The following is a 21,039-nucleotide window of genomic DNA, read 5'->3' on the forward strand; positions in this document are numbered from 1 at the left end:
GCAAATCCACATTATTTCCTTCCCCTGCACAAATGCCTTGCCTGTTGTTCACATTAAAAATTGTTGTTCTCCTGACTCTCAGCATGTCGTAGGGTGGGTGTGGGAGCTTTGTGATTTTGCAGGTTCATCCTCTGGTGTCAGCACTCCCTCCATTACAGCATCAGAGGACAATTTCAGTTCATGCCAGGCACTAGCCTCATTCTACCTTCTGACCTGTGCTAGCACTAGGAAGCACAGTTCAGTATAGCACTCACAATTTGGTATTGATAAACCCTTTCTTATTATTTGTTTTGTTTTGTTTTGTTTTGTTTTGTTTTGTTTTGTTTTGTTTTGTTTTGTTTTCCTACTGCTCCTTTCCATGGGTTCCCCTACCAACAGCATGTGTTTATTGTAACCTTTTTGCATGCCTTTTTTCAGCCTTCTGGGTACACTTATCATTCACCCTGCTTCACCTGACGTGACTGTTATTTTCCTATATTCAGGCAGTACGTCTTGGATCCATAGTTTCACAAGCTTTTATTTTTGTTTGGTGAATCACTGAAATTCTGTGCTATCTCCTTCAGTGCTCTTTAATGGGAAGAATATTCCCATCAGATAGAAACTACCTCTGGTGGCCTACATGTGGTGACTTAATTGGGCACAGGAAGGTTGCAATAGTCAAAGATCATGCAGATTAGTGCTCTGATACTATAGCTTTGGAACAGACTTTGGAAAAGAGTAAGATTAATAAGTTTCAGGGGGAAAAAACCAAACACTATGATTAAATCTGTTATAATGGGGACACAAGATCAGAAGAGGGGTGGTGGAAGCTTCCCCAGCCAGGATATTTTTAGCAGAAGTTGACAATTCAAGAACTAATCATAGATGACGATTGTACATCAGCAAGAGGAGTGAGAAGACAATGAGGTTTCTAAGTTCCTCATTTTCCAGTCTGTTTAAGAACATGCATGTACTACATACTTTATGCTTCCCCAGACCAACTATTGCCCATGTAACACACACTGAGCAGAGCAGAGGTTAGACATTCTGCTCCTCTCTGTAATGGGATGTGGTTGGTGGAAGTGCACAGATTAGCAGACAAAGCTGTGCCTAATGTTATTAGCTGAATGCATTCATGGAGCTATGGTGTTATGGAGCTTCAGCAGAAATATTAAGTCTCACTGACCAAACTGATGGTCTTACTGGTTAACAGAAAAATAATTACTTTTCAGCCCTACTTAAAAACCATGGAGTTTCAGGCCCTAGGCATCCTAATAATAGCGTTAGCAAATAAAGTGTGTGTATATATATATGAACATATAGAGAAATTCCAACTGTGTTTAACTGATGATGTTCTGAATGTTCTGAAAACCATTATTATTTACTGAAATATAGCACTAGCAAGAATGAATGCTGTGCAACATAATCAGGGATCTTTGTTGTTTTCAGAAACCTAATGAATGAACACATGACATCCACTAGTTTCTGACATGACAGGCATATGGTGCTCATGAATAAATAAAAAGCATTATGATACAGTTACACTGATACCAGTGAGTGGTAACATTTGGTAAACTGGCAAGTTGTCTAGTCTGTCTTACCTTAGCAGCAAACCCACAAAATCTCTGGGTAAAAACAATGCATTGTAACTGATAGCTTTTGGGGCTTCCTCCAGGTAAGTCAGGCTACTAGCTTCCACAAGAAACATTAGACCACTTCTTAATGTATAGCTTCAGATATATTTTTAAAACCATTACAATTACACAGAAGGTAACTGTCAACTACAACAACCTTCAGCAACAATACTGGCATACCTGGGAGAGACAGTGATATAGAAGAGTGTAGCAGGACCTAGGTGCCTACATTCTACTTTGGTTCAAACTTGAGATCCTGAAAGTGCCAAAATAGCTGCCTATAAGACAGATACTTCTCTCATTTTTTCCAGTGGTCTACTGTTTATGCTACTTACCAGGACACGGGTAAGCCAGGTCTCTTTATGGGTTTAGGAATCCCAGTTTCACATCTCACCTAGGAATGCACTGCTTGTACACCCCTCTTTAAAATGTTCTCACTGCTTGCCTGAACTGTCACACTTTCACCATTGGCATCACTACTGCAAAATTTGCAGGATAAAGGGATACATTTCTTTCTTTCATACTGCATTCCAAAGCCACAACCAAATCCCTAGTAGTAAGTCATTCTGGTGACCCATCCCAAACCACAAAATACGTATTACCTCAAGCAATTGGGGTAATGACATGGGAAAAGTTGCCCATGGACATCCCTGCAGCACAATAGATGCTGTACAGTCCCTGCCTTTAAACCTTTGACTGCAAACAGACACCCAGCACAGCCAGGTAAACACCATCCAATCAACAGCTAACTCTAGAGTTATCCTCATCTGAAAATTCATCCAGCCTCATCAGTTTCCTTCCTACAAGTTCTGTAGATGAACCTCATTCTTCAAGCTTCACTGTACTGACACCTGCACCCCCCAGCACAAAGACACAAGCCCTAAGTGGGCCAGGAGAGATCTGAAATGGGTGTAATCTAAAAGAACTACCCTTCTATGGTGTTTGTGATCACCCCCTTTGAGTTAAGACTAGTCTAAAATTTGGGGTTAACATATTAAGTGTCAGGTCATGCACTTGGATCACAACAACCCTGGGTAACACTACAAGCTTGAGGAAGAGTGGCTGGCAAACTGCACAGCAGAGAAAGACCTGGGGGTATTGTCAATAGCCAGCTGAATATGAGCCAGCAGTGTGCCCAAGTGGCCAAGGTGGCCAACAGCATCCTGGCTTGTATCAGAAATAGTGTGGCCAGCAGGACTAGGGAAATGATTTTCCCCCTGTACTCTGCACTGGTGAGGCCACACCTTGAGTACTGTGTCCAATTTTGGGTTCCCCAGTACAAGAAAGACATTGAGGTGTTGGAGTGACTCCAGAGAAGGGCAATGAAGCTGGGGAAAGGTCTGGAGAACAAGTCTTATGAGGATTGGCTGAGGGAACTGGGATTGTTTAGCCTGGAGAAAAAGAAGGTTGAGGAGAGACCTTATTGCTCCCTGCAACTACCTGAAGGGAGGTTGTAGCCAGGTGGGGGTTGGTCTCTTCTCCCAAGGAACAAGGGATTAAACAAGAAGAAATGGTCTCAAGTGACATCAGGGGAGGTTTGGATTGTATATTAGAAGAAAATTCTTTGCTGAAGGGGTTGTCAGGCACTGGAACAGGCTTCCCAGCAAGGTAGTTGAATCATGTTTAAGTGTTTAAAAGACAAATAGATGTGGCGCTTAGGGACGTGGTTTAGCACTGGATTGGGTAGAGTTAGGTTAATCGTTGGACTCAATGATCTTAAAGGTCTTCTCCAACCAAAACAATTCTATTATTCTATGGTTTAGGAGAGAAGAATACAATATATTCCTGATCACTGAAATGTTCAAATGGTCTTTAATTAATTTCCACATGACAGAGGTCATTTCTCATTGGATAAACCTAGGGTCAAGGTCATTATTAAGACTGAGAAACAGTTGGAAAATATTTTTATTTCTGAGGGCTACTGAAGATACAGACTGGTGCTGGTAGCACCAAATCAGCCCAGATTTGGTCATGAGACAGCAAATACTATCTATCCAAGAGTTGGAGGGCTCTGTTTTTCATAGGGTATGCCATGAAAAAGTAAAGGCTTGTTTTGACAAGGGACTGGATGGACCAGAGTTAATAGCAGAATGGCAAGGTATCACTTCTCTGGGATTTAGGTTAGGATTCCTGAGAAATCCTTAGGTTAGGAATCCTGAGGTTGGAAAATTGTATCCTACATTCTGTTAGGACCATTGAAGTAGGAAGAGGTCTGATGCTGGCAGGGATGAAAGGGTAAAACTGAGTTCTGAGGGGTTAGGGGTAGGGGTTCTCTCCTTGTGATAGTGTTAATGTTAGTGATACTGTTGGGTTAAAGGAAAAAATGGGCTGGAGAACTATTAATTTCCTGGATTTTATCAGGATTGCTATCTTAAATTGAGGATGCTAATACAATGGTAGAATGGTTGTAGCATAGCTTACAGCATATAGTTTGATCTGTTAATGGCCAGGGCCACTTCTCCTGGTTTTAGAAAAGTGTTAGCCTGCCAGAGTAAGATGAAAATTTGGCTATACATGCTTTGAGTCATAGCAGGAACAGTGTTTGTGTAACGGCTACAGTTAGTGTTTGATTTAAGGACAGAGCTAACGTCGAGAAAGCTGCATGGAGAATTGTGTGACCATCTTAATCCTCTACAAAATATCAAACAAAGAGGACAGTACAAGTGAGATTGTGCAGGATACTCACAGGACTGCAGTGTCACCTCTTTTAACTTGAAACTATGGTTGAACATTGGGGTTAGGTTGTGAGAGAAATTATATTATGGTGGTACCAATGACAGTTATGGTTCAGTTTAAGGTTGGGAAAAGACAAGGCAAGGACTGCTGATATTATACGTGAGTCTTGTAGGCACCACTGAAATAGGATGAGGTTTGGCACACAGAAAATGTAATGTGCAACAATATGGGCTGAAGATACATTTTCAGTTCTTGTAGGGTCTGTAGGCCCATTGCATGAAGGTAGTGGTGCAGCGCACGTTAGGTCTATTGCTTTGAGGGCTGCCTTTCTTAGTTTAAGGCTACGTTTGGTTGCTATCAGGTTTGTGCCGTAGGATAGAAGGACCAGAAAAGGCTTGTTGATTACAGGAACCTGTAAAGGCAGCAAAAATAGTGAGCAGATTAGGGACATCCGAGGGAAACAGGCTGCAGGGTTTTTATTAAGAACATCTCTTTAAAACACCTCAAGTTAATGATGGTATTGTGGTTGTGTTTGGACTTGTGACAGAATGACTCAGGCTAGAGCAAGGGCTGCCTGAGGAAGCCTATCTGAATGATAGTTTCTGAATGATAGCAAGAAGTTTTTCCCTGTTAGGATATAGATATGGAAAGTCATGTTTTGTTTCTCGATCCTAGAAAACCTGCTGTTGCTGTTAAACCAAACGCGTTGGGTTTTGGTCTGTCAAAGTCACCAGTCTTCACTTGGGATCAATTTTTTTTTGGGCCATATGTCTGGGATGAAAGAAGTGTACTCCTAAATAGAGCTGCAGTTAGTTATGGGATACCAAGTGTTGTTTTCCTGGCCTTAATATGGGAGTTTGTGTAACAACTGACAAATTAGGCAAATTCATCATTCCTGCAGATGCCACAAGACATGCAGGAGCACTGGGCACAGCAAGGGCAAGGAAATGTGATGGAATGGGCTGTTCGGGTTTTGGTGAAGTTCATCTTTCAGGTCCACAAGGGGCTGAGAAGTTAAATGTACTCCTAGGCAGTTTGTATGCTGCTGGGCTCTACTGAGCTCTGACACCTTTAGTCAGGCTAGTATTTAAGTTCAGGTCACTGGACCAGAGTTTAAGGTTACAATTAGCTCTTGAAAGAGAAGTGGCTGGAGTGTCAGATTTAACACAGTGTTCCAGACCAACACATGGGCCATGCTGGGAGAAATTTTGGGGCAGTTAGCTGGCCTAACTGGATTCAGGCCAAGGTAAGAGTTTGTCATAGTTTGAGCTGAAAAGCAACATTTGCATCTGGATCCTGCTACGGTTAGTGGGCTTCAATCTGAGTTAGTCCTAACATATTAATCCAATTTGTTTCATCTGTAGAGTCTGAAGGATCAAGTAGGGTTTAGTGACAACATGGCCTGGTATCGTACAGGACATTGGAACTAGAATGACTGCTGAAAAAAATGAGCCAAGGTTAGATACAGGGCAAGTAGGGCATAAGTTTAGGGCTGAGTGGTTAACATTTGGTACCAACTTTACGTATCAAGTCTGTGTAAAGTTTGGTACCAAGTTTACAACGTTTGGTACTAAGTTTAGGGCACTGTGGTTAATATTTAGTATCAGTGAGGCTGAAGAGCTTTGTGAAAGTCCCTTGTGTAACTGATGCATTGCTTTTCTTCCTGAGAGAGAAAGGGACTTCACAGGAGAATGTGTAACAGACAGATAAAGTAGGAGAAAGAGGAAAAAGAGACATCAGTACTTACCAAGACTTTGGGACCACGAGGGAATGGTTTAGAAGTCAATACACATGTGCACATCTGTTTTCCCCAATCTTTAACCTTCCTCCCATCCTTCCTGTCTCCCTGCGAGTCTCCCTCCCCCCATCTCCCACAGTCCTCTGCCTCTCCATGTCACAGAGACGTTCCTTTCTTTGTGTTCCTCTGCGTCCTTCCCAATCCCAGCACAGGGCAGAGACAGCAAGAGAAGGCAAAAACAAGCCAAGAGGCTTTATAACATTTTTTTTCATCCTGTGTCCAAACCAATAACAAGAACCACCACCACCACAGCAATAATTAATGGCAGTGCTGCGGCACCGTAGCTTTGCTAGACTGGGGAGAGAGGTAAGTGAGGGTGGCAGGGGCTTCACCACAAGCCTTCGGGGAGGGATGGAAACATCTGAGGACCGCCAGCTCTGCCCGGGGGTTCTCCGGCAGGTGACCCTGTCAGACCCTGCCTCCCGGCACCTCCTATCCGCACCAGCCGGGGGCAAACCCTCACGGGTGGGCCCCGAGCCTCCCCGTGGGGCACTTCGGAGGCAGCCCCGCTGCCTGGCGGCTGGAAGGGCCGGCTCCCGCCGCACGGGGGGGGCATCCAGCTGTTGCCGACAGCTGTGTGCCAGCCCCGGCCGGGCCGCGGCCGAACGCGGGGTCCGCCCCGCCGCCGTCCCCGCCCCTGCCAGGAGGAGGAGGAACCGAGAGTGCCCGACCCGGTGGCTTTTAGGGGGGGGGAGGCCACTCAGTTGTTAGCGCCCAGGCCCTGCGCTCCTCTTCCAGCTGCTGCATCTGCTCGTTTCCAGCGCTACGGCCGCCAGGCTGGCTGCTGCCCGCCCTCCTCTCCTCGTTTTACCGGTACCTACCTCAAAACCTCCGGAGGCTGCGGGGCCCCGCTCTTGAACGAGGAGGAAGCCGGGTTTGCAAAAGCAAAAGGGAATTGCATTGCAACTGGGTGGCGGGGGGAAGAACCGGGGGTGGGAGGGCAGAGAGGAGAAAAAATAAAAAAAATTAAATACAATAGAAAAAAAAAAAAAAAAGAAAGAAAGAAAGAGCGGGGCTGAGCTTGGCAGCGGGGCTGGGCGCCCAGGACCCGCACGCCCCGGCGGCCAGGCGTGGGTGCAGAGCGCGGAGCGGCGCGCAGGGCCGGGCGGAAGATGCACACGACGCAGAAGGACACGACGTACACCAAGATCTTCGTCGGGGGCTTGCCCTACCACACCACCGACTCCAGCCTTCGCAAGTACTTCGAGGTCTTCGGGGACATCGAGGAGGCGGTGGTCATCACCGACCGGCAGACGGGCAAGTCCCGGGGATACGGCTTTGTAAGTGCCGGGGCAGAGCGGGGGGCCGGGGGGCGGCTGCGGGACATGGCCGGGAAACTCCTGCCGGGGCCGCAGGAAGGGAGCCGGGCATTCCCCCGGGATTCGGGGGACGGGAGGGGGTGTCGTCTATTCGGCTTTTTTTTTTTCTTTTCTTTTTGTTTTGCTTTTCTCCTTTTTTTTCCCCCCCTCTCCTGGGGAGTTTGGAGGCAGGCGGGGCGGGGTACTGGGAAAGGAGATTGAGAGGGGAATTGCCTAATTTCTTGCAGCACCTCTAGCGCGCCTGTTGCTCCCTGATACGGCCGCGCCGGGGGGGGGTTTATCTGCCGGGGGTTATCTATCCGCCCGCCGCCGGAGCTCGGCCCGCGCCCTCCGCCCTGCGCGGCCGCGGATCCCCGCGCTGCGCTGCGCTCCTCTCCGCTCTCCTCCGCTGGGCGGGCGGGGGTCGGGGAAGGGGCCTCTGACCGCCCCAGCTGCCCCCCCCCCGCCCCAGCGCCGACCGAGGGGCAGCTGGGTCGCTGAGGAGGGCAAGAGGCATCCCCGTCGGCGCGGAGCGGGATCTAATGCGCAGCGTCGCCCGTTAAGGTCACCATGGCTGACAGAGCTGCTGCTGAAAGGGCTTGTAAGGACCCCAACCCCATCATCGATGGCAGGAAAGCCAACGTGAACCTGGCGTACCTGGGGGCCAAGCCGCGGATCATGCAGCCAGGTGAGGAAAGCGGCCCTGGAGGGCTTTTCTCTCTGTGTTCCTCACGTTTCTGAAGAGAGCGAAACTTTGGAAAAAAAAAAAAGGTGGAGCTGCCCAGCACTTTTCCTGAAGTACTCTTGACTGTCTGGGTGTGCTTTGGTTTTGATTTTTAAAGGCAGCATGTGGTAGCTTTCTGCCTGTTTTTCACATGTGACTGATTTAAAACAAACAAACAAAAAAACCCCATACCATAAAATAAAAACCTAAAAGCAATCAGAGATAAAACATCTGCAGTTCCCCAGGAAGACTTCCACAGCTCAGACACTTAATTGGCTATTCCTGCTGCTGGGAATGTGGTGGCGCTGACCATTTACAGTATCATTGCAGGGAAAGACTGGCCTAGGAATGAATCGCTTCCAATGTGTGCGGTCTTATTAATACAAACAATATCTTAATGCAGACTCCTCAAGCAGATGGGAGCTATTATGCAGACTTCAAAATGAAAGGGCTCTTCCTCAGATCACATCTGAGCCAATCTGATGTCCCAGGCGCTTCCCAAACTGCTGCTTTGCAGCAAGAGGGACAGGAGTGCCAAGGGTGGGCACGTTTGTGCTCAGTAGGCACGATGCAGAGGCTGCTCTGAACTCCCCCGTGCTTAGCCTGAGGAATGCTTGTGTGCATAACTAGGTGCCCATCAAGTGAAGAAGGGGGTTAAACTTGGGCTGTTTGAAGAACAGAGATGAACTTGGGGTTTTACTCCCATGCTAAGTCCTCGTAAGTAGAGATGGCTTGAACTTGAAGTCTGTAGCAAGTACAATGGATTAATACAAAGACATTGATCAATAGAAAGTACAATATAATCCTTCAGAGGCTAAAATTAGGGACCAAAATAGAGCACAAAATGTGAATGAAAATGCTGTGCTTTTTATTTAGAAAAAGTCATTCTGAACATCTCTAGGAAAGCGTGCTTTAGTATTTTAAGTTTGGTGTACATGTATGTCTGTGTGTATATCCGAATTGATATCTTTTACTTTCCGATTGGTGATTGTACAGCCATTCAGACACTGTCACCGGAGGTGGCTACTGAAGGCTGTTACTCTGCGTTGGTGTGCGTGTATTTATATGGCATAAAAGTGGCCAAAAGAAAACCCATACAGAGAATATAATGTGCTTTTTGTTGGTAGGTTTTGCCTTTGGTGTCCAGCAACTTCATCCAGCTCTGATACAGAGGCCTTTTGGGTAAGTCTGTTCAATGGGATCTCAAACAGGGGAGGAAAAATCTTTTTTTAAAAAATAAAATTAAAAAAAAAAAAAAGGAAAGTCAAAGTATGATCCTTGAAGGCCTCTTGCAGTAGCAGCCTTGTAAACTCACCAGCAATTACAAAGTTTTCAGACTTACAAATGTATACCCGTAAATGCGCTCACCTTGTCGGTCATGTTCTAATGCCGCAGCTGAGTCAAGTTGTGTGGGACGTGTCCCTTCCACCTAAGCGGTCCAGTCCCGTATGACCCTATGATAAAACAAGGAGGTATGACTTGATGCAAGATTGCTGTGCCCCATTTCTCTTTTTTCAGCTTGACTCAATGTTATTTATCTCTTTCTAATCTGACAGGGATCGTTTACAGTTAAGATAACTGATCAGAAGGATATGATGATAAGAGGTGGAATAGTTCTGTTTGGAATTAAACTCTGTAACCAGTAGACTCAAACACAAACAAGCTAAAATGGTGATTAACGATGCATGTATGTTTTTTTTCATATAGTCAATAGACCTCCGTGTGCTTTTTTTATTTTTTTATTTATTACAGTAATGAAGTGGTGTTGATAGCTAAACTGTGTGCTTTTATTTAATTGAAAGAGCTGTAGTGAAAGTTTTTTTGGGGGGTCTTTTTAATTTTGGTTTTGTTGTTGAGGAGTGACTTTGCCATGGGGAGCAAAGGGCCTTTTTTTTTTCCTTGCTTTCAAGCTGTAGCCTGTGACTTTTTTAACCGTATTTTGTAGTGAGTGCTAAATTGTGTGACTTCTTGATTTTTAAGTAAATCAACGTATTGCTTGCATGTTCATAATTTGTGGGGGGATTTGTTCTTGGGAGGGGTGTGGAGCTCCTTATTAACAATGTGCGTCCATTTGGGCTTTCTAATTTGAGACATCTTTTTTTCTTTAATAGGTAGCGCATTTCTCCTTCACTTTAGTGTACTATTCCTAAGTAGATCTAACTCTTGCTTCTTCTAGGCATATAATTAGGAGGTGAAGTCTGCTTTAAACTTTCCATACAGTGTCACTTCACTAATGCACACTGACTGAGAAACTCATTGCAAAATAATGCATTTTGCTAATGAAGCTAACAACAAAGTAGGGAAAATGTGTCACAAATGTATTTTGTTTATTTGACTAGAATAGCTTTAGAATATCGTACCTAGCTGTTATTAAGCAATGATAGCTCCTCAGCAGCTTAATTTATCAAAATGGCAGGGAACAGTTTTTGTCCTCAAAACCATAGGAAAAAAGTTTTCCTATATACTTCACGCACTTTTAAAACACAACGTTGATACTCCTGAGACCTGTGGGGAGGTTGTGGAAAACTTTCTATCCTCTTATTTTCCTCCTTACGATTGTCCTCTACTGTATTTTGTTTGACTTCTTTGAAGTCAGAGGAAACGACAGTGTGTATGCAGTCATCAGTTTATGATGCCTGCGCTAAGGTCGGGAGGAGGTGGAGCACGTTGTCTCCAGAGCTGTTAAAGCACTTGTTGCAAAGAGGAACCAGTGGACAGCCCCAGGATCAGCCGTGGAGAGACTGGGGATTTGCTGAGCACAACAGAAAAGGAGAACCTGTGGCAATCCATTGCTAAAAGGACTGTGCAAATGTAGGGCTCTTTCTTGCTTTCCTTACCCAGAGCCAACAATAGATCATGTAAATTGTGTTTAGGTCAGGGAAGTTCTTCCAGCAGGCTGAATAATGTTTTATTTCTAATGCGATGTACATCAATCTGAAGAAAGGGAATGTCAGTTGCAGGGTCATATGTATACAAATTGGTCATTTTTAATCCTTGTCTTTTGCCTTTTTTTTTTTTTGCTATGTGCAAACAAAGGAGATTATGAATCCTACTTCCTCTCCAATATTTCCAATGACCTGTACTTTTTCAAAAGAGTGTAGTTCAGATTAAGAAGAACAGCATTCATTAGGGTCAATAAACATCTTCATTCACTATATTCCTTTGAAATAAGAGGGATTGTTACTTGAATCTATCTTTGTTGAAGAGTTCACTCTTCAAGGATATTACATGCATTGCACTGAAATATATGGTCACCTTAAAGACTTTCTTCCTCCTGTGCAGTTGCACTTTTTAAAACTAAACTTCACTAATACGCTGTGTAAAATGGGTCATGGTGGTGATTCGTTACCAATACTCTTGCTCATCCATACAAAAAACCTCCAGCTGTTTTGTAGTTTGTTTTGTGGGTTTTTTTCCTACCAGATGGCAAATCAGTGAGGTGCTGCCATATTCTGGTATGGTCAGCAGTGTTTTGATATGGTTCCCCACCTATCAAACAAGAAACTGAAAAACATTGGGAAATTATGTTACATTACTTTTACTGAGAAGATGAAGAAGTACAATATTGTGAATTAAGTACAACATTATTGTGGTGGAGGGAGCCAGAAACTAGATTAGCTTCAATGCATGAAGCTTTTAAAATGTTGGAAATTTTTCTTTATTCAGTGCTGCAGAGATCAATCCACCAAGTAACATGCTCTACATTCAGCATCTGTCTTACTCTTGGTGTGTTTCGTAGAAAGCTGTTTGATCATAGGACTGGTGATCTACACAGCTCTGTTTTCTTAAAATACTATCTCTGAATTTGACAGGAGTTTATGGAGGGGGGAAATGACTTTTCCTACTAAAATAGCTTTTTACATTTTGCTTATGTAATTTTTACTTTAATATTGGTGGGAAACTATGAGGTTATGCAGAGGTACTGCTGTAGGATATGACTTGTTCTGTTGGAGGGATTTTTTTACCCTTTCTTTTCTGTCCAAAATGTTTGCCTTGATCAAAACGAGAACATGCCCACTGTTTCTAGTAAAACCAGAGTTAACTCCACAGTTACTGAGTTCATTATCAAACAGTTAACTGATACTACCTGCTTGGTATTATCTTCCAAGAGTTTGGCAGTTCTGCTTTTCTTAAGAGATGGAAAAGCCCTTTCTTGAGTTGACGATCAAAAGACCTGTACAATACTAGACTACAGATAATCTGGAAAGAGGAAATGAAGCCGGAATAATTGGCAGTTAAATGCAGAACGCTAAGTGTCCTCTTAATGGTATCAGGCACAAGTGTAAAAGGAAGGATATTAAGGGTCTTGTATGCCTTGATGTTTACATAACCTATTTCTGCTGTAAGGAAAGCTGTGCATTGATGAAAATCTACTCGCTTTTCAGTTACACTTAGAAAACCAGATGATGCCATGTAAGGGCCAAAGCAAAACATTTTGTTCAAAGTGGAATATCACTGTTTTCACTAGAATTTAATGTTGAGAGTCAACAATGTGCTACTACTGCTGAATTTCTGTATTCCACAGCTCTCTGCTTTAGTGCAGAAAATCCTTTCTTTCCTTTGAAACAATTCTATTTCACTTTATTGTTGTTTGTAGGATTCTTTTTCAGGTCTTGTTTAAAGACAAATCTTTTAACAACAATGAAGGTCTTAATGCACATGGCATAAGTGTATGTCATTTGATTTTGAATATCCCAAAGCTACGCTTACTGCTGAAGTTAAATGTGGCTTCTGTTTTCCTTTATTGCAGAAGCATAAACCAATAAATGTATGCTGCAAAACAGAAACTACTGCCAGGAAAGAAAGTTTAAGCCATGTATAGTTCTCACACTCTTACTCTTAAAAGTAAAGCAGCAACTTTTATTTAAAATTAAGGATACTAAGGATACCCAGCATAACCAGGAATTGCTTTTTCTGCTTTTGACCTAGCAGACCATTAAAAGCAGTGGGGCTCTGAATGGCTGAGAACTACATGTGCTGGCCTCTGCAGTAGGTAGAAATTTACTTTGGCCATATAAAGCCATTTTACTCGACTCAAAACAGTTGTAGCATGACAGATGATAAAAAATAGCCCCACTGCAGCTTATGCTGTCAATCATCATGTGTGAAATGGCATGGTGGTGAGCAGCCTGCACAGGGTTTATGTTTATTGTAGGGTAAGCAGTGGCAAACAGATAGTGTTTCATAACTTCACCACCTGTTAGCTACTTGGCTTAAATAAAACAAGTCACAAGAGTTTAAGTGGGAGCACATGTATCTTTCTGTCTTGTTCAAGGATATGGCCGAGTGTCCTCCTGTCTTCAGAAAATCTCCGTAACATCAGTTCAAGTCAACACAAGCAGCTAGATAAGCTTGCTTACTGTCTCTTCTGTTAGAATTACTCTTTTTCATAAATACTGTATGTAAAGATTCCTTTGATGTGGTGTTAAAGTGACTCTTAAGTGATGCAGAAGAGGCTCTTGGTGAATTCAAATTTGGTTTTATACCTCTTTTCTTAATACTTAAGAAAGCACGGTGTTATATTTATTAGGCTTGTACTTGATCGGTGACCAATATAAAATGCTTGTTTATGCTCATCCATTTTGTATGGAGAGGTTAGGTAATGATGTGTATTTAAATGTACAGAGCCAGCCTAAGTATGCTTCAAATGCACTTCTGGCTAATCACTTCATAAATTAGGTGAGTGTTAAAAACCCAGCTTAAGGTTTTATGTTTTCTTTTTCTTCCCAATTCCTATTTGTCACTCTTTTTTTTTTTTTCCTACATTTGTTCCTTCACATAGTAGAAAATGACATTTTCATTGACATGTTGGGTTTTTATGATTGTGGTTTTCATGTCTTAAATGTGGCAACTGAACATTTCTCTCTGCTAATATTCCTTTTTCAATCAATTGAGCTCTTTATTCTTGTAACAAAAACTAGGGTCTTCTAAAACCTGACCGTCACATTTTAAACTATATGTTGCTATTAATCTAGTTGACAGCATCCCTTTTGATTGAAATGTTTCCTTGTTGACCACATAAGTAAATACTGAAGTTATTTTAAAACTGAAACAAAGAAAACCCTTTCCATTACATCATTAATTTGGAGAAGAGAGGACAGTTTTTACTGTTGGAATTTGCATCTGTGCTTGTAGTGCACTAAAATGTTGGTGTAGTCTTTAGAGTTGTCTGTAAAGCTAAAATACAGTATGAACTTGTAGTGAATCTGCAAGCAATTTTTTATTCATTTATAAAGATTTTCTGACTGGAAAGGAGTTGTATATATGAACGACTTCTCTGTCTGTGGAAACCTAGATGCAAGACAGGGTTATGAATGTAAAATGAGAATGATATGGAGTATATTGTTTTTAGAATTCCTATTATATGATAAAACGCAACTATGAGATGAACTTGAATGTACACTTGTGTGCTAAGACAATGATATGACCAGTTTTCAAAACTAAAGAGCTGAGTAAACAAGCCAATGAAGCAAGCTTTGTGACTCGGAGAAGATGGGAAAGTGCATACTGATCTGTTCAGAATGGTTATTTCTTAAGCTGTACATCTGTTTTTTTTTTTTTACTGTTGTTAAGCACGAGATCTATTTAGATTTAATCCTATGCCCACCTCCCAAAAAACTCTATGCTGTATGTCTTGCATAGAAATAAACAAGCTGGCACAAAACAGGACATCAGTGGCCTGATAATCAAACAGGTTTGACCCTTGTGTCCGTACGAACCTTATAGAAGTGTGATGCACATGTACTTAGGAGTCACTGTTATGGATTTAATAGCATCTCTGTAGCTTCCCCTCAATGGCCTCTTGTGACGGAGTGAGCTGCACTATTCGTTCGTTTGGAAAGTGTGATTCTTGCTGTGTTTACCACACTTGTGAACTTTTCATTTAAACTCCTTTGTCGCCTGTGTTGGTTTTTTTTTTTTTTTTCCTTATTTTTAATAAGGGTGACTGAGGTTGCAGAGAAATTAATGTGTGCTGAGTCTGCATAGCAACTTAAGTAGGGTTGCCACAATACACTCTTCCCTTCTTCCCTGAGAAGACTTTACATAAAGTCAGGGTTCAGCCATTTTGTTGCTATTGTCAAGCTCATTATAGCGATGCTGTCAAACCGCTCAGTTACTAATTATAAATGTATTGCAGGAAATAATTTTACTAAGAGTTGACTAGATAAGAGAGAAGCAGGGTAATAAAAATTACTTACAGGTGTTTTGAAAAAGAAATACCACAATTTTCCAGACGGAATAATCAAGCTTGCTCCTTTAGAGTTATCTTAAAACTGACACCAGTAATCCTGGTCCTTCTAAAGATTCTAATTGCATTAGGCATAATATTCTCAAGGAACACTGAACACTCCCCTTTATCTCGGCCATCATGCTGCGCTGTGGAGCGATGCTGCTCTTCAAGCCAGTGAACCGGGAGTGGGTCCATTCAGTCTAGTTATTGTGGCAACCCTATGCACATAACAACAACTAAATTGAGTTTGTTTTAGTTCGGAAGTATGGATGTGACGCTCAGGCGCCGGCTCGCCTACCAACTCTAACTCCCTCTCCCATCTTTCAACAGGATACCCGCTCACTATGTCTATCCACAGGCCTTTGTGCAGCCGGGAGTGGTAATTCCCCACGTGCAACCCGCAGCAGCCGCCGCTTCCACGACGCCCTACATCGACTACACCGGAGCTGCCTATGCCCAGTACTCGGCGGCCGCCGCCGCTGCCGCCTACGAGCAGTACCCGTACGCTGCCTCACCGGCTGCCGCTGCCGGGTACGTGGCAGCAGGGGGCTACGGCTACGCGGTGCAGCAGCCCATCGCTGCCGCAGCCCCCGGGACGGCCGCGGCGGCCGCTGCCGCTTTTGGCCAGTACCAGCCCCAACAGCTGCAGACAGACCGTATGCAATAGCAGGTGGACCTCTGAGGGAAGCTCGCTCTTTCTCTTCCTCTTTTCAGCCTTCCAGTATAAGTAGCTAACCAGAGACAATTGGTGTTAACTAAGGAGCTTTAAGGAAAGCGACGCTATCGCGAAGCGAAAGATTTTTATTCCACTGTCTTCATACAGTTTTGCATCCAAATCGTGTTGTTAGAGGGGAGGGGTAGTGCGGCATGTCTAGTTTCAAGTACCAAGCTAGAAGAAAACGGGGGGAAAACAATACTGTACTGTCATGAAAAGAGTGGCAGGGGTAGCAATGGGACTTCATATTTCTGAACAAACAAGAACCAAAAAAAACAGAGGTGTTTTTTTTACAGTATCAGGGAAGCAAAAACTGCCTTTTGTAAGTAAGAAAATGGTATCCAAAAAGTTTGAACCAGGGAAAAAACTGAGTCAGCAATATGTAATCTTTATCCATTTTTAAAAGGAAGCAAGCTTAAAGCACTGATTGTCCTTTCTAGCTTTCAGAAGTTGTCTTCGTGAGATAGTACCTTCTCACTGTCTCACTAACGGGCATCGAACAACCCAAGGAAGATGGCCAGCTAGTAAGATGGCGGACAGGCACCAAAGTTATTTTCTTCTCTGTCCTCTGGATGAGTGGAACTATGGAGCAAGTGATGTGGAAGTAAGGGGTGCAACAGCTGTAGAGACAATCAATAACACAGACAGTTCTGGACAGAACACATCACTCGTGCTCATGTGATGAGCTTGTCACATCCTAATCCCTCGCCCCATCCTGTTTCACTTTTGGGAAACTTTAACTGCTGGTGTCAGCTATTCTGATTCTAAAATAGGATCAGCCCTTTACTACAACAGCCTTCTCTTTCTATTTATTGCATCTATTCATAACTTGTGAATAAAGGCAGGAAGAAACCTAATGAATTAAAACCTTTAAGAACTGTTTTAAGGGAATTTTCTTTTCTGAAACCATTTGTACAATTTTAATATCTATTTCAGGATTATATTTAAAATATTTATTAGCAAACCTACAGTATGCAAGGCAACTTTTGTTACCAAGACTGCAGTTCTTGAAGGGTTAATGGTATGTGATTTATACTGTGCCTTAATTGTTATGCTATTTAAAAAGAAATATTTATTTTGAAAATTTTACTATGCTGCGCTCTAAAGAAAGCAACTTTAGATGTGACACTGTAAAATTATGTATTCATCTCATGGCATAAATTATTTAGTAGGCTTAGATGTAGCATATTAAATATTAACCTAATTAACTGAGGATGTTGACTTGGATTTATTTAAATTCAGTATGTGCACTGTATGAGGGTACTCTTAAATTAACACTTTTTTAGGTTTTTACATAAAATATTGCTAGTTCATTCTTTTTCCCTTTACTAGTATTTCATGGAGACCTCTCAAATACATTATTGCCATTTTCTCACTCATCTGTATGTAGACTGACTATTTTTCCCTTTGCTAGAAAATGCTGCTTTACATTGTCCTGTGAAACTACAATACTTGCAATTTTTATTCTTGATGAAATGGAATTTAATATTTTACACTGTATTGGATTTTTTTATACTTGAACAATTTCATACAAGGGAAGACAGGATAGCATTTTTATGGACTTTATCCAATGTCACTGGATTTATTTTAAGTATTCTGAATACTAGCCAGTGTTATAATGTAGACATGACTCTCCTGTGCATATTATTTATTCAGTATGTATATTGCTTTACAACATTTCAGATCTCTTAATCTATTCACTTGTATTAAAACAATTAAAAATGTTGTTGCAGCCCGTCTGGTGATTTTTTTCTCAGATTGTCTTAGATCTTGTTTAGATAAAACCAGGAGGGCAACCTTTTATGTAATTTTCTTGGTCTGGAGGGTGAATAGCAGCATATGTACTGACTTTTAAATACACAGACTGATACGAACTGTGTCAGATGGAGGAAATTCTACAGAGAAGATGGAGAACATCCATCCTCAGAGTTACCATAAAATAATTCAGAGTGGAAGGGACTTTGGGAGATCCCAGGTTGCTTATGGCTTTTTCCAGTCAAGTCTTAAAATCGTCGGTGTGGAGACTACACAATCCCTCTGGGTAATCTACCCCACTGCCTAATTAGCCCCATAGTGTCATTTTTATTTTTTTTTTTCCCCTTTTATCTAGCCAGAACCTCCCCTGTTCGTTTATAACCTTCGTCTCTCATTCTTTGGCTAAGAGCCCAGCCCTATCTTCTCAGTAAGCTCCTCCTAGGAACTGAAAGTTGCTGCTCTCTTCCGTAGGCTGAAAAACCCCGCTGCCTCAGCCTCTCCTCACAAGTCTCATGCTTCAACTCCCAGCCGTCCTGTTGGCCCTCCAATAGAGTCAAGTTTTATCAACAGCTTTAATGTACTGGGAGAGTCAAGGCTGGACCCACCATGCCAGCTGTGGTCCAATGAGTGCTGACTAAACGGGAATCAATTCCCTTGATCTGCCATCTGTGCTTCTGTTGATACAGTCTGGTATAGTTGCACTGTTGCCAGAGTTTGCTACTGGCAAACACCATGGCAAACAGCCTACCCTAACCCTCCTTTGTCCTTTTTGGCAGAGCTGCTACCAAGTCAGTCATACCCTGGCCTATGCAGGAGGTTAGTCCACGTGAGATAAAGGACTCTCTATTTGTCCTTACTGAATTTCATGAGGTTCTTCTTGTCCTAGTTCTCTAAGCAAGTGTAAACCACTCCAAATGGCAGACCTGATCTCAAGCATATCAACCATATGGATCGTTGAGTCACCCTTCCTGGAGATATTTAAAAGACATATAGATGTGGTGCTTAGGGTCATGGCTTAGTGGTGGACTTGGCAGTGTTAGGTTTACAGTTGGATTCGATAATCTTAAGGGTCTTTTCCAACTAAAACAATTCTATGATTCTGTAACTATGCTTCCCATTTAGTATCATTGGTCTGCAGACCTGGTAGTACTGCATCCTGTCGCTTCCTCCAGGTCATTGATAAAGATATCAGACAGGACAGTTCCCTGAGGAACTCCACTGTACACAGTCTGCAGACAGAGCATGAGCCTTTTGGACCAATGATCCAGTCAGTTTTTTGCCTAGCTAGACTGAACCATCTGAAATTGGATACAAGGATTCTGTGGAAGACTACATGGAAAGCCTTGCTAAACTCAAGGCAGCCAACATCCTCTACTTTTCCCTCATCAACAGATGAAATCATGTCATCATATGAGGCAATTACATTGGTCTAGCATGATTTACCCTTGTAAATCCATGCTGGCTATTCCCAATCACCACCTTCCTGTGCCCAGAAACTACTCCGGAGATTGCTCACTCCATGATTGTTCTATATTTCCCTAGAGTGTTCTTGTTCTTTCTGAAGATGGGTGCATGGAAGTCATGGAAGACCACCCCAATCTCTATGACTTTTCAAAAATGGCAGCAAGCAGCCTCACAATGACAACAGCCAGCTCTTAATATCCTCTTGGGTGCAGCCCTTCTGGTCCCATGGATTTATGTGGATTGAGATTCATTAACAGGTCTCTGAATCAATCCCCTTCCACACCTGTGGTTTCTTTTCTCCCTGAACCCTGCCTATAAGCACAAAATGCTATTATTGAGAACCTAAACGCCAGGACAGCTTTTTGCATATAGTACTTGAACTGGGAAGCTTGAAGTAGCTGCTCAGATCCAATTGATTACAGACTTGTAACCTTTAAGAATACTCAACGTTTCAGTATCAGTCCAAGCCACTAATGACCAAAAGCAGTTGCTACCTGATGCCTGAAAGAAGGCTGTGTGAAATGCTTTACTGTCTTGGCCAATTCTTTGGGTAATGGGAGGATGTTTATATAATCTTCATATTAGAAATCATGACTGCAGGTGTCACTCTTATTGTGACTTCAGCAGAAGCACAGGCTTAACTGCAGAATTAAGCTGTTCTTTCATCCACAAAAGTGGTCTTTTTCATCTGCAAAAGAGGCCAGAAGTCAAATCGAAGAGAGATTTTTTCTCATCTTGGGATCAGACTTCATTTCACCATGGAGGATTATGAGACTCAATTGTCCAGAACTGGTAACACTCACTCACGTCCTGGGCTGATGTTCTGTTCCTAATAAGTGCTTCTAGCCTGGCTGCTGAGAAGTGTTGCCAAACTGCCTTTTGCAGTCTGACCTTAAGACCTACGACCCTGCAGGCTGCAATGTAATGCTCTTTCTGCTAAGAAGCATATAAACACCCAGCAGGGAGGTGAGTAGGAAACAGTTAATAAATGCCATTTTCTATTCTCTTCTCCCATTTCCCAGCACAGAGAGGGTCAGCCTACAGGACATTGTACCGAGTAGAAATTAAAAACAGAAGTCTCTCTGAGGGGAAGACAGGATACAGATGGCTCAGGAAACCATGTGGCACAGTAACCTACTATTTGATGTTGGTATCTTTGGCCTGCGTATGTACACCCCTGTCAGTGTCCTTGGGCCTTCCCCTGCCTCCATCTGGAGGTGACAGGCACCCCAGGGTGGAGCATGAAGGGGAATACTTGCTGCCCTGGAGGGGGCCTTTGTTGTGGTAAGCCATAACAGGAACAGAATACAAGTTTATGAATCCATTTATAAAGGTCATTTGCATGCTGCCTCTATAATTTGACAGATGAAATTACCTCAGCAAAAAAGTTATTGTGCCATGTTCCACCAGTAAACCTAGCATTGGGCATACAACCTGAACACTATTATTTTAGCTAAATGAGTAGCTGAACAGACCTTTGTATATAAAATATACCTCAATAACACCTCACACACTTGAAACACAAATAGTTCATATTACCAGGACCAAAATTAAAAAATAGATAAATAGCAGCACTTCATTGTGAAATATCAGCAGAAATGTTAGCATTTTACTTGAGAGATGGCAAATATGTAAGCAGCAAGAAATTGCACACAATGGAATTTTCAGCTGTGTTTCCAAAACCTACCAAAGATATTTTACACTGAAAGGTGACCGATGCTGAGTTCCTTGCAGAGGAAGGAAAGGGGGAAGAAGGTGAAAGTAC

General features: G+C 42.7%; 1 protein-coding gene across 1 annotated transcript; it reads left to right on the forward strand.

Moving 5' to 3' along the window:
• The first annotated feature begins 6,748 nt into the window (after positions 1 to 6,748).
• On the forward strand, positions 6,749 to 17,787 carry RBM24 (RNA binding motif protein 24). Its single transcript, XM_051610732.1, has 4 exons — positions 6,749 to 7,367; positions 7,950 to 8,073; positions 9,237 to 9,291; positions 15,671 to 17,787. The coding sequence occupies exons 1-4, from the start codon at positions 7,200 to 7,202 to the stop codon at positions 16,005 to 16,007; spliced, it is 684 nt and encodes a 227-aa protein (XP_051466692.1). The 5' UTR covers positions 6,749 to 7,199; the 3' UTR covers positions 16,008 to 17,787.
• Positions 17,788 to 21,039: the final 3,252 nt, after the last annotated feature.

The sequence above is a fragment of the Apus apus genome, chromosome 2 (genome assembly GCF_020740795.1).
Source record: "Apus apus isolate bApuApu2 chromosome 2, bApuApu2.pri.cur, whole genome shotgun sequence".
In the NCBI taxonomy this organism is placed as follows: domain Eukaryota; kingdom Metazoa; phylum Chordata; class Aves; order Apodiformes; family Apodidae; genus Apus; species Apus apus.